This window comes from Gopherus evgoodei, chromosome 13 (assembly GCF_007399415.2).
Source record: "Gopherus evgoodei ecotype Sinaloan lineage chromosome 13, rGopEvg1_v1.p, whole genome shotgun sequence".
Classification (NCBI taxonomy): domain Eukaryota; kingdom Metazoa; phylum Chordata; order Testudines; family Testudinidae; genus Gopherus; species Gopherus evgoodei.
The window spans coordinates 30,881,720-30,893,798 of NC_044334.1; the positions used below are offsets into that span (position 1 = coordinate 30,881,720).

Consider the following 12,079-nt stretch of genomic DNA (forward strand, 5'->3'; position numbering starts at 1 on the left):
GAGATATTTCCACCTGTCTAAGCAACCACCACCACAGCTCCCCTGGACAGGGAGTGGATGGCAGGTTCACAGCTCCTCAGCACCATTTCTTGTAACTCCCCTGCTCCTGTCTCCTCAGGTCTAGCTCAGCATTTGAAACAGGGACATTGGGATGGGGACTCCTTTGGCAGAATCTTGCTCCTCGGGGTGCTGGAGCAGTGAACGGGCAGGGAACTTGCCTCGTGTGTTAACAGTGTTGCTATAAACGTGAACGGAGGGAGACAGATTTCTCTATTGCCTCTGAACACACCTTCCATTTTCTGGCCCAAATACTGGAATGGTGCAGAACTTTTGGAAAATAAGAACGGCCAGACTGGATCAGACCAAAGGTCCATTTAGCCCAGGATCCTGTATCTCACAGTGGCCAGTGCCAGGTGCTTCAGAGGCAATGAAGAGAACAGGTAATCATCAGGTGAGCCTCCCCTGTTGCCCATTTCATGGAATGACACAATCAGTTTATTTTGTTTAATTAACAGGCATTTCAGGGGTTAAATCTATTCTGTTGGAGAAAAGGCAGCTGGGCCCTGTGGTGTGCGTAACTCTTTTCTGCCCAGTACGCCCCAGACATACACCGAGGAAAGAATTTCATACTTAAATATATGGATACGTTTATAACTTAAGGGCAGTTTAATAACTGACAGCACCATGTATAACTATCAGTTTAAAGCACTGGCTACAAAACAGGGAACTGGCAAGTTTGTTTGGCTACTGGCTTAGGAAGAGAGAGGCTTGTGTGGTGTAAGTTCCCCGTGTGGGATCAGACTGTCCGCTGCTGTTTGGCTTTGGTTTCTCTTGCCAACATGGGCTGTGCCAGCCGCTTCTCTCTGCTCGGTGAAGGGAGCAGTCCCATGGATTCGTTCATTTCGCCAATGGGTAGGAGCTGGGCATGAGCTGGTGGGGAGCCAGCTTCCTGGTTCACTATGGTCGGTTTCGTGTCCAGGTGCAGATCCACGATCCCCAGCTTTTCCAGACTGTTGCCCCCAGTGCCAGGTAAGCTTTCTGGCAGATCAACGAAGGAAACAACATCCCCAGTGCTAATGTCTAACGGCCTGGGCGTCACAGTGTCCTGGGGACTGTTGGGCAGGGTGAATTGGGTGCTGTTTGTGGAGGCCAGGGCAGGGTTGGCCAGAAAAGTGTGCATGGAGGAGGTCACAGCCGGCTCCCTGGTTTCCAGGGAAGCGTCTGCTGGAGGTGTGGATTTGCCGTTTGTCAGCTGACTCTCTTTCTGGGCAAACTCCTTCCGCAGGGCTGCCACCTGCATCTGCAGCAATTCTCGGTGCTGCCACTCCATCTGCTCAACCTGCGTGCAAAGCAAACACATTGAAATTAGGAGGCCAAGCCCATCATCCCATAGGATACTGCGGTCCCTGCTGGAGCTGGCAGGAGCCATCACTGGCAGATTACATCACGAGAAGGATCTTACAGCAGTGTGGTGCCTTTCATCCTGATGGAGGCCAAAGAGCTTTACAAACTATTTATAGGAGTGGTCCCCAAACTGTGGGGTGTGCCCCTTTAGGGGGTGTGGAGGAACATCCGGGGGGAACAGCATGGCCAGAGCCAGCCCCCATGGGGGGATGGGGAAGGAACCACCCAGCCCCGCTCTGTCCTCATCTCTGCTCCAGTCCTGGCCACAGCTGCGGTCCCAGCTACACTCCCTGGCCACCAGCTCCCGACCATGGCTCAGCCACCGGCCTTTGCTCCCAGCCCTGGCTCAGCTGCAACTCCACTCCCAGCTGGGGGGAGAGGGAGGCGTGGCCGCATTCCATTATTAGCAAGGGGGGATAAGAGTAAAAGTTTGGGTGCCACTGGGTTATAGGAATCAATTCATCCATCACAGATATGCAGCCCCCTCTGGTGTGGAATAGGACAGCTGTTTAAAAGCCATAACAATGCTGCACAAAAGCTTAGGGCAGAAACGAAATGGAAAAGCCCATCCAGCTGAACTAGAAAGGAGAATGCAGGGAAGGGAGGTACCTTAGATTGTAATCTCCCGAGCTGGAATTGGAGCAAGGTTCTGCTTTAGGCATCTAGCTCCTACTGAAATCACTGGGAGTTAGGCACCAAAATACCTTTGAGGAGCTGGACCTGGGTTAACATTTCTACTATGTGAAAAGTGTCATGCGACCTTCAGCAGCACCGTGCTGGGGCGCCGGGGTTAGGAATGACTCAAAGAGAAGAGCACCTCCTGCTGAGTCACTGACCTCCCTTCCTAGAGCATCTACATTTGCCTTAAACTCTTCCAACTACTGACCCCTCCTGCCTTAGCTCGGCACCTGACATTACAGTCATGGCTACAGGTGTCTGGACTGGGGCACAGGCCGGCTGACCTAGTGGTTAGAGCAGGAGTAGGGGGCCAGGCCAGGTCAGGTCAGGTCAGAGTCTGAGGCAAGCCAGAGGGTAAAACCAACCGTCACTCACATGTCAGGAAGCAGACAGGGTCAGGGATCAGAGGAAGCAGTCCTGAGCAGGGAGAACCCAGTTGTGTGGACAACTTCCTGTTCCTGTGCTTGGGTTAAAATAGAGGCTGGAGACCAATCAGAACTGCCCGTGTTCCACCAATCAGATTCCAGGGCTGGAGTTCTCTGTCAGAGTTCAGCTGCTACTCCTACAGCTGTTTGCAGGTTACTGGGTGGCAGGTCAGGACAGCCTAGCCCCTAGGGGTATGTCTCTATGGCAATTAGACTGGCCCTGGCTGACCCAGGTAAGCCGACTCAGGCTCATGGGGCTTCAGCTAGAGTCTAGGATCCTCCTCGCTCGCAGGATCAGAGCCCCAACGTCTACACCACAGTTAAACAGCCCCTTAGTGCGAGCTGGAGTCATGACCAGGGCCAGCCACAGGTGTCTAACTGCAGTGTAGACATATCAGAAGAGCCCTGTGGACCAGGATTCCAGACCTGCGGTCCCAGACATCAGGAGCTGCAAAGCAAAGATGCAGCAGGCAACGTTCGCAGACAGTTTGGCTTTGCCAAGTGGACATAGACCCTGAGACCTTGTAAAGGTCTAAAGCTTTAGGAATAAATGGCAGAAAGAGTTTTCCAAACTGTGAGTATAGGGAGGAAGAGGAGAATCCCAACCCACCCCTTGGAAAATATATATCATGGCACCAGAGTTGCCATGCAAAAAGTCACACGCTGGCACACCAGGGTGGTCACATGGTCATGGTTCCTTCTCCTCTCCAGCTGCTGCTAATGCATGTCCAGGCTCTACACTGCCAGGCAGAACCTGGAGTGCTCTAAAAGCAGCTGGAAATGAGGAAGAGGAGCTAGCTTGCTGCCTCTTGTCACCACTGGTGCTACAGATGGGTGGAAAAGGAAATAGTTTCAGAGCCTGGAGCTGCAAAAGAGAGGCCTGTCCAAGAGTCCAGGGGATGAGGTGGACTGGCAGCACATCCTGGGGAAGAGGAGGATGATGTGCTCACAGGTTCAGTGGGAGTTAAGTACACTCCAGGAGGTGCTCAGCACCTAAATTACTAACACAGGTGCTCTGAGTTTTATACTAAATAGCTTTTAATCACTAATGCTGCTTGTTTCCTTCGTGGGATAGCAAAACCAGGCTGGGCAGTTTCACTTCCTGGTTCCCATGCCCTGGCCCCATGATGCTGAGTTTTCGGACTACAATGGTGCTGCATTAGTCGAAAATCTGGCACTGTGTTTATGTTAAACAAACAAACAATGCATGAAATTCTGTCTGTTCTTGTTGTTTTGTGAAGCATTCACAGCCACAGCTAGAATGTTGAGCTCAAAACTCCTATCTCAGCATGCCCCAGGGTTTAACCATGAAGCTGGAGTCAAATGGTTACAGCATAAGGTGATCATTCAAGCAGCGAAGGAGAAGGAGGGAGACCTACCATCTTGCTGACTTTCTTCTCCAGGTCATCTGAGGTTCGGTACCGTTTCAGCTCCTCTGCCATGCGGATGTTAGCTTGGACAATGCTGGCAATCTGAAACAAAGAAAGCACTCACATGGAGGTAGCATGAAAGAGGCACCCTTGATCATAAATAGGAGCTAGGGTCATATTTGGCAGTGGCCAATTCCTTCATGCCAAAACACAAGCAAAGCAGGTCACACCCAATGCAGCAGACAGCTTGCTGGATACAGAAATCTTTGGTTCCCCATAGCACAAGGCACTGTAACAACTGCTGCTCTCCCCCACTTCCCCATTGCATCACCATCCTGCTCTGCATTGTGCGCTAAGCTCTAGGGGTTACCTAGACATCAGCAGAGCATAGATCAGGTGGCTACAGTTAACCTCACTGGTCACCTCTGGGGACCTGGGTGCAGTTTTGACTCTGGTAAATGCATTTGCAGATCACCACTTTGTCCCCACATCCCAAAACGCCACATCATTTGATGATGTTTGCCAGTCCATGTTCAGGAGGAGCCCAGAACTACAACAGCAGGGAGGGCTGCTAGTCAGGACTGAGGGACAATGGCAGAGAAAGGAAAAAAGCCGGAATACACTCTACCCTCTCTCTGCCTGGGCTGTAGCCACTGCTAACAACCCATCATCTCCATAAGGATTATATATGCACCCAGCAAAAAGAATGGGTGAAATCCCAGTGTGACACAACTCCTGCTGACAGCAGCAGGGTCAGGAGTTCATCCAGTAGGTTCCAAAGCCTCTAAGCCAGAGGCAGCTGAGCACTGGGGCTAAGGGAGTCTCTCTTCATGTCGACAGTAGCTGGCTGGGATTGATTATCCCCAAATGCTCTGAGTGCTTTTGCCAGGTGGGAGTTGACTCTGACTCCCAATGCCATTTGGATTCTGATAGTGTCTGGAACTCCCAGGTGTCTGCCCCCAAAGCTTCACTGCTGTGGGGACAGTAGTCTGTGGGTGACCTGAGATTGTGGGAGAAACAGGACATATCTGTAACCCTGCATGCTAGGCCTGATGCAGTCTCCTCTCTCCCTCTGCTGCACGTCCCATCTACCATGGGCTAAGCAGGGAGGCTTTTGGGAAGATAGAGGGAGGTAGGAAGTGACCAGGATGATACAAGAAGGAAAAGGGTTATACACACGTAACTCCTTTAGATCTGTGGAAGCAGAGAAAGAACTGACAGGGATTTGTAGGGGATCTTAATGCATGACAGTCTCTGTTAGCAAGAGTTAGGCTAATTGTAACCCTAATAACATGAGATTTGTAGAAGCGAGGATTGTGTGAGGTGAGTGGAAAAGAACTATGTGAGAAGTTGTTTTGACCTTGTGTAGATAATGTGTAGATAATACAAAATGTAGACTGGAGTCTCTTGAGTGAGAAAAACAAGATATCAGGATGAACTATTTATAAACAAAATGCAGCTGTTGCTTATTATTGTCTGCAGCAAAAGTATAAATGCTGCTGTAATTGTTTACCTGTTGAGAGACCTGTCTAGGAAGGGGAGACCCTATGTCCTAGTGCACTCTCCCTGCTGTAGCTGCTAAACAGAATAAAGTATCTGACTCTGCTGCACCCAAACAAAAAGTGAGAACTGAGTTTTTCTCCTTTAGATCTTCCATCTTCTTTCACATTCAGGTGAGATCCTTTCACATTTGGGTCTGAAATGTTACTGGGCAAGAACGAAAGCATGTATTGAAATGAGTGATATGGGCAACGGTTCTGTTCATCGGGTTATTAATTTCAGTTTTCGATTTTTGCGTTCTAGGTAGATCTCTAAAAATCAGGAGGGTTTAGACTGTCTCTTTGCATACACTGTCATGAGTAATGTATATACTGCAATGAGTAATCTCTTTGTAATGTTCCCGAGTAGACTTTATGGTAGTAGTGTTTCAAAAGCATACCTTAAAGCACACTCAGGAACCTTTAGTGCACAAGAGCAAGGTCTACGCGGACCAATTAACACATAACACATTAGTGCCCTTCAGAAATCACAGCCTCACAGAGCATGTTACTGCTCCATGGAGACAAGCCCTTAGATACAAGCAACCGTTTCCAGTATTTTTCTGGTGGTTTATTGGATAAATGCCAATTTCAGTTTGCTGGTATTGGGAGTATTTTGTTGGTCTTTAGCATTTAAACCCAAAAGTCAGAAGCCTGAGATATGGAGGAGGGTGAAGGATGAGCCAGATTGCTTCCAGGTGCCCTTTTCTAGAGCAGTCTGGAGAACTCATGCACTGTGACTGCAGGACTCAGCAAGGCAGACTGGATGTTAAATTAACTGGATGTATTCTCCAGCAGCCTTGCTCTCTGCCCCCTTCCTCTACAAGGTTTCCAAAGCTGAGTTCCCCTCTCCTCTTCCCACCCCATGGCAGGAATTCAAAACCATTTGGGCTGAAGAACAAGGAGCCCCCAGTTACTGTTCTCCCAGCCTTCCTGGGCTGCAGATTTTCAAACCTGATGGGATGTCAGAGGCAGCCAGGGTGGTGCAGTGGGAGCAGATAGATGGCCTTGTTCATTGCTATTCCACAGAACAGGCTGCATGGATCACCCAGAGGTTGCCCCCTAGCTCACCCAAGCAGAGAGACCTGAAAAGATAGTCCTGCAGTCAGATCTCCTCCAAGAAAGGCCCACTGACCTGCCTCTCTCCCAAGTCCAGTTGTTGCTTCCCCAAAGAGATTTCACACCTGAAGAACAGCTGCCAGAGCCCTTCAGGATGCCTGTCATGGAGACCCTGTGCCCTGTATGATCTCTCAGGAGGCCCATCCAGCTGTGCTGCAGTCCCCGGTGCATGCTCCGTGAGGTGACACTCCCGCTCTGTACCTACATGTTCCTTTAGCTGCAGGATCTCTGCCCGAAGCTTCTGTTCCATCTCCTTCTTCTCCTCCAGCAGCTGTTGGTTCTGCTGGTGCAGCTCAATCAGTTGTTTCTCCAGCAGGTTCTGATCCAGCCCCTCACTGGGCTGTGGGGAGAAGGAAAGAGGTGCCTTAAGAGTAGCAGTGAAAGGAGAGGGCAAGGGAAGATGCAGTGTAGAATCCTGCTCTAGCACCAGATCCTCAAGTCTGACTCCCTGCTCCTGAAGTAACACTCAGGACCCAAACGGACTGCTTTGGGTCCTGTCTGTGGCAGGTGCCAAGACAGCAGGCAGCTTGACTGGGTCTGGGAAGAACAGAAAGGTGGGACTCGGCTACTGTGCCCATGCTAAGCTTCAGCAGAAATGTGAATTGGCCAAGTGCTGCTACTGTTAAAGGATGAGGAAGGAGAAAATCAGAGGGTGACAAAGGGTCATGAAGGGGAGGCAAAACTCTGCTATTGTGTAGTCTCAAAACCCCCGTTGCACCACCAGACCAATGTGCAGTGCCCCCAAGCCAGGTCTAAGGCTTGCAAGCATCATGTGTAATACATACAGACAATTGTATAAGGTACCTTCTCCCCACCTGGCCTTCAGCAGCAGACATGGGGGGGTTGCAGGGAAACAGAAAGAGGCAAGCTCTAGTCAAGTCAAAGCCCTTTAATCTCCACATTTTGCCCCCTTTTATTCTTAGCAAGTCTTGGCAAAACTCACCCCCCACACTCAGGGATTTATGTCCAGGCCAAAAATGAAGGTTTCAAACAAAGCCATTTGAGTGGAATTATCTAAGCACTGAGAAGCAATCAGCATGAATTCCTGGCTGCTCAGACACTTCTTCTGACCCTCCGAAGAAAATCTCCCGCAGAAATTTGGTACTGATGGATATTACAGGTTTTAAATCCTTCCTCAACATTTCTTCTGGCCACAGTCCCCAAAGCACACCAATGGCCTTGACTGACAGAGGAGAAAGATGGGGAAAGGAAAAACCACTTACTATAGGCCAAAAAGGCCCCACTGATCACTAACGCTAACAGTGCATTTCAAGAGTTCTAATGGGGTCAGGTGCAACCTCCAAAAAAGGGCTGAACTGGTTGTTACTAAACTAACAGCAGCCACCCAACCCCCTCTTCCTGTCCCTACACACATACAAGAAGAAGGGGGAGACATTCCAGCCCAGTGTAATTTTTTCTGAACAGGAGCTTATTACCAAGGCATCTCTCTGCCACTCTGCCTTAGGACCTGAGTAGCCCTGTAAGGCTGCTTAGCTGAATTTGCCTTGCAGAGGTACAGGTAGCAGAGCCAACACATGCAACAGAGAATCCAATCCCAGGTGTAATGGCAGCTCGCTTCTACAGGCTCCTCCCCTAGCCTTGAAGTCGGGAGACAACTAAAGAATAACAGGGTCTGGAGTGAAGGTCACAGGTTCAGAACTAGGGATCCAAAGGGGGACACCGAGCAGAGAACCAACGAGAGTGCCCACTGATCCTCGAAGCTGTCTAGGGAGCCAGAGGATGCCGGCCAGAGGATGCCCCCCAGAGAAACTCTGCCCGGGTGTGAGAGACCAGGAAGAAGCAGAAATAGGCCCCACAGTCGCAAAGCACCTCCCCGTCCATCCTCCTCCTGCTGGGGTTGTAGATGGCTACTTTGGCCAGGACCAGGAGGAGGCTGACAAAGAGGTCTCGTGACTTTGGGGGGTCACGGATAGGGTGTGAATATATGAAGAGGTGTGGGGAAAAGTGAGGTTCTGGAGGAGTCGGAATAGGGGTTGCAACCTGGCACGTTCCAGATAGGCGTGCGCCAGGTTATCCCTCATGCTGCAAAAAGTGCAGGCTTCGGGGATGGGGGTGTGATAAATGAAGGGGAGGGGGTAGCTCCCTTTTATGGAGCCAGCCAGCCAGCAGCTATATAATCCCTTAGTAGCTGTTCTCTACTTGCTTCACCTGTAAAGGGTTAACAGTCACTGCGATGCACAGGTAAAAGGAAGTGAGTGGGCACCTGGCCAAAGGTTAGAACTTTTTAAAATTGAAACAAGACTCCCCTTTTGTCTGGCTGTTGTTCTCGGAGAGAGGCAGACAGGGCTGGAACTATGGTGTAAGAAGCTTGGGCCATTTGAAACCCCAGATATGTAAGTAGATCAGAAAATGCCTAGGAAGACGCAATCAGGTTTATGTCCTTTTATTTCTTTATGGCTTGTTGACTCCTCTGTGCTAACCCCAGGTGCTCTTGTTTTACTTGGAACGTTTAAGCTGGGCCCCAAGAATGTTATTCTTGATGCTTAATCCTTGTGTTTTTTTTTAAATCTAGCAATAGCCTGAGTTTCCAGGTGTATTTTCTTTCTTTTTGTTTTTAATAAAATTTACTTTTTTTAAGAACAGATTTTTGGGTCCTAAGAGATTTGTGCACATATTGTTTAATTAGCTGGTGGCTTTGTTTTTCTTTCTCAGCTCTTCCCCGGAGTGGGGGGTGAAAGGGCTTGAGGGTTCTCCACAGGGAGGAATTCCCAAGTGCGCCTTCCTGGGTTCTCAAAGGGTTGGGGCACTTTGCACTTGGGTGGTGGCAGCATCTACCCAGCCAAGGTCAGACAGAAGCTGTAACCTTGGGAGTTTAATACCAGCCTGGAGTGGCCAGAATAATGTTTAGAATCCTTGCGCTCCCCGCCCCCGCCCCGCCCCCCCCCCCCGCATTCGAAGTGCTAGAGTGGGGAATCAGCCTTGACAGGGGTGAACTGCACCAGGTACACACCCACCCTCATGACTCCAACCAACATCCCCAGCAGGCCATAGGACTAGGATGGAATAGAGGCTGGCCCACTGGGGTTCTCATCCTCTACAGGTGGTAGATAGTCCCACCACTTGGTATCAGGGCGGGACACAAGGGTGAGGAAGTGAAACATGTGGAGCAGAAGCATGTAAAGTTGGTCCCGTGGCGCAGTTTGGAAGTGAACCGGCTGCAGGGCACACATCCAGCTCAGGTTATGGAAGGGAGGGGACTGAAGGGGGCTCATGGAACACAGGCCCGATGAAAAGATCCAGAGGGCCGGGGGTGAGGGGCGGGCGGGGAGACAAGGCTGCTCCCACCTCCTCGTATATGCGCAGGGGGATCTGAAGGGTGGAGACCCCCATGCGCTGACCAAGCAGTCAGGGATCCAGTCCCCCTCGTCATAGTCCAGGAGGTCTCCAATTCCAGGACCAGCCTCCACCTGCACATGAAGGTGGGGGTTGTGTAGCAGTGGCTCTGTGAGGAGGTCCGCCCCCTCGGTGGCCACAACAGATCTGGTCACCGAGAACAGTCTCCAGGTCTGGAGGAGGTCCTGGTAGAAGACCGGCAGCTCAGAGAGGTCTCGCGGAAGACCCCTCAGGTGGAGAATAAAGAGCTGCCAGTCGTATCGGAGCCCTTGGAGGCAGCGGAGAAAGGAGTGCACCAACGTGCTCTACGGCGGACTACCTGCACCATAAAGGAGTCTCTGCAGGGCCTGGAGGTGGAAGACATGGACCTGGCTGCAGAGCCAGACCAAGCCCTGTCCTCCTCCTTTCCGGGGAAGACTCAGAACCCTTGCAGGGACCCAGTGCAGCCCTGGCCAAAAGAACTCCACAGCTACCCTCTGGAGCCAGGCCAGGATCCCTGGGGTCGGGCTCAGGGTCCTGAGTCGGTGCCAGAGCATGCACAGGAATAGCTGGTTCAGTACCAGTGCCCTCCCTCCCAGGGAGAGGCACAGGAGGAGTCCCATCCATCTCCACAGCTGCTCACCCACCCTGGCCTCCATATCCTGTCAGTTCTCTGGCAGAGAAGGATGTGTGGTGGAAATGTAGACGCCGAGATAGCACAGTGGACCCGTGCTCCATCGAATGGCTTGAAGTTCGGGTGGGAAGGAGCTCATCTGCCACCCTGCCCCGACCATCAGGCCAGAGCTCTTGATCCAGTTGACCCAGGCGGAGGAGGCTGCTGAGTAGATCACCTGGCAGGCCTCCACCTGCACCAGGTCACCTGGGTCCTGGACCATGGAAAGCATGTCACTGGCAAACACCAACAGGACCAGCAGCAACTCTGGCTCTCAATGTACCAATCCTGTCAACTTCCAGAGGAGGAGAAAGAAGAAGGACTTGATTGCTAGAACATACAGCTGGCCTAACAATGGACACCCATGACGTACCCCTTGCCTGAAGCTGACCAGTTCGGTCAGGGTGCAATTGAACCTGACCAAGCACTCTGGAGGCATACAGCACCTGGAGAAAACCCATGAACTGGGGCCCGAAGCCAAATGCCTGCAGAGTGCCCAGGAGATACCCGTGGTCCATTCTGTCGAATGCCTCCTCCTGGTCCAGGGACAGGAGGGTGAATGACAGACCATCCCTAAGCCCGAGCTCCAAGAGGTCCCAGACCAAATACAAATTATTGAAGATGGTGTGGCCCGGGACGGTGTAGGTCTGGTTGGGATGGACCACGTCTGCCGGCACAGACCCCAGCCACAGCAAGATGGCCTTCACTATGACTTTTTAGTCCGTGCTGAGAAGCGAGATGGGATGCCATTTCCAAAAGTCGCAGAGATTGCCTTCTTGGGTAGCAAAGTGAGCACAGCTTGCCTGCACAACAGACGGAGGACGCTGCACTCCAAAGACTTGGCCCAGACGGTGACAAGGTCCAGGCTGAGGACGTCCCAGAACACATGGTAGAACTTCACGGTCAGCCTGTCCATGCCCGGAGATTTATTGGTGGACATGAGACGGAAGGATTCAGAGAACTTGGCCAGAGTGAGAGCTCCAGCCAGTCCCAGTCGCCCATGCTGACCATCGGGAGTTTGTTCCAGAGCACCCTACAAGCACTGACTTGTTGGTCAGATCTGGGGAGAAGAGGTTAGCGCAGAAGGCCCTGGCCCTTCCATGCATCTCCTCAGATCCGTGGGGAAGGGGGTGCTATCCTCTGCCAAAAGGCAGGTGATGTGCTTTTTAATCTTCCTCTTTTTTCCCAGGGCATAGAAGCGGGAACCGCAATCCATCTCCTGAAGGAGATGGATGTGGGATCGAATGAACGTGCCCTGGGCCCGATGGTCCTCCAGGACCTGGAGCTCTTCCCGCTTCTTCCAGCACACTTCACAGAGGGATGTAACCCCAGGGCTAGTGGCCAGATGCCTCTCCAGCGCCAAGACCTTCCGCTCCAACTGCTCTATCACCGCGTCTCTTGGCTGGCTGGCACCCCAGGTGTAGTTGTGGCAGAAGAGCTGGGCGCGCACATTCCCCACATACCACCACCACTGGGCCGAGGGAAAGGCATGCTGCTGCCCCCGCCAGGCCAGCCAGAACTCCCAGAAGGAAGCCACGC

General features: G+C 51.7%; 1 protein-coding gene across 7 annotated transcripts in view; it reads right to left on the minus strand.

Annotated features, from left to right (window-relative positions):
• Positions 1-444: 444 nt before the first annotated feature.
• The window catches only part of LOC115660918, a 67,543-nt gene continuing 55,908 nt past the window's right edge, over positions 445-12,079 (minus strand). For 3 of the 7 annotated variants that reach the window (XM_030582822.1, XM_030582823.1, XM_030582820.1), the window contains 3 exons: positions 6,551-6,874; positions 3,887-3,979; positions 445-1,339 (listed from right to left, as the gene is read on the minus strand). In XM_030582822.1, coding sequence (XP_030438682.1) covers positions 797-1,339; positions 3,887-3,979; positions 6,551-6,874 — 960 coding nt within the window. In that variant the 3' untranslated portion in view covers positions 445-796. Of the gene's footprint in view, positions 1,340-2,457; positions 3,980-6,369; positions 6,875-12,079 lie in introns of those variants that run through there. The other 4 variants (XM_030582821.1, XR_004002976.1, XM_030582825.1 and 1 more) reach the window with 4 other exon arrangements.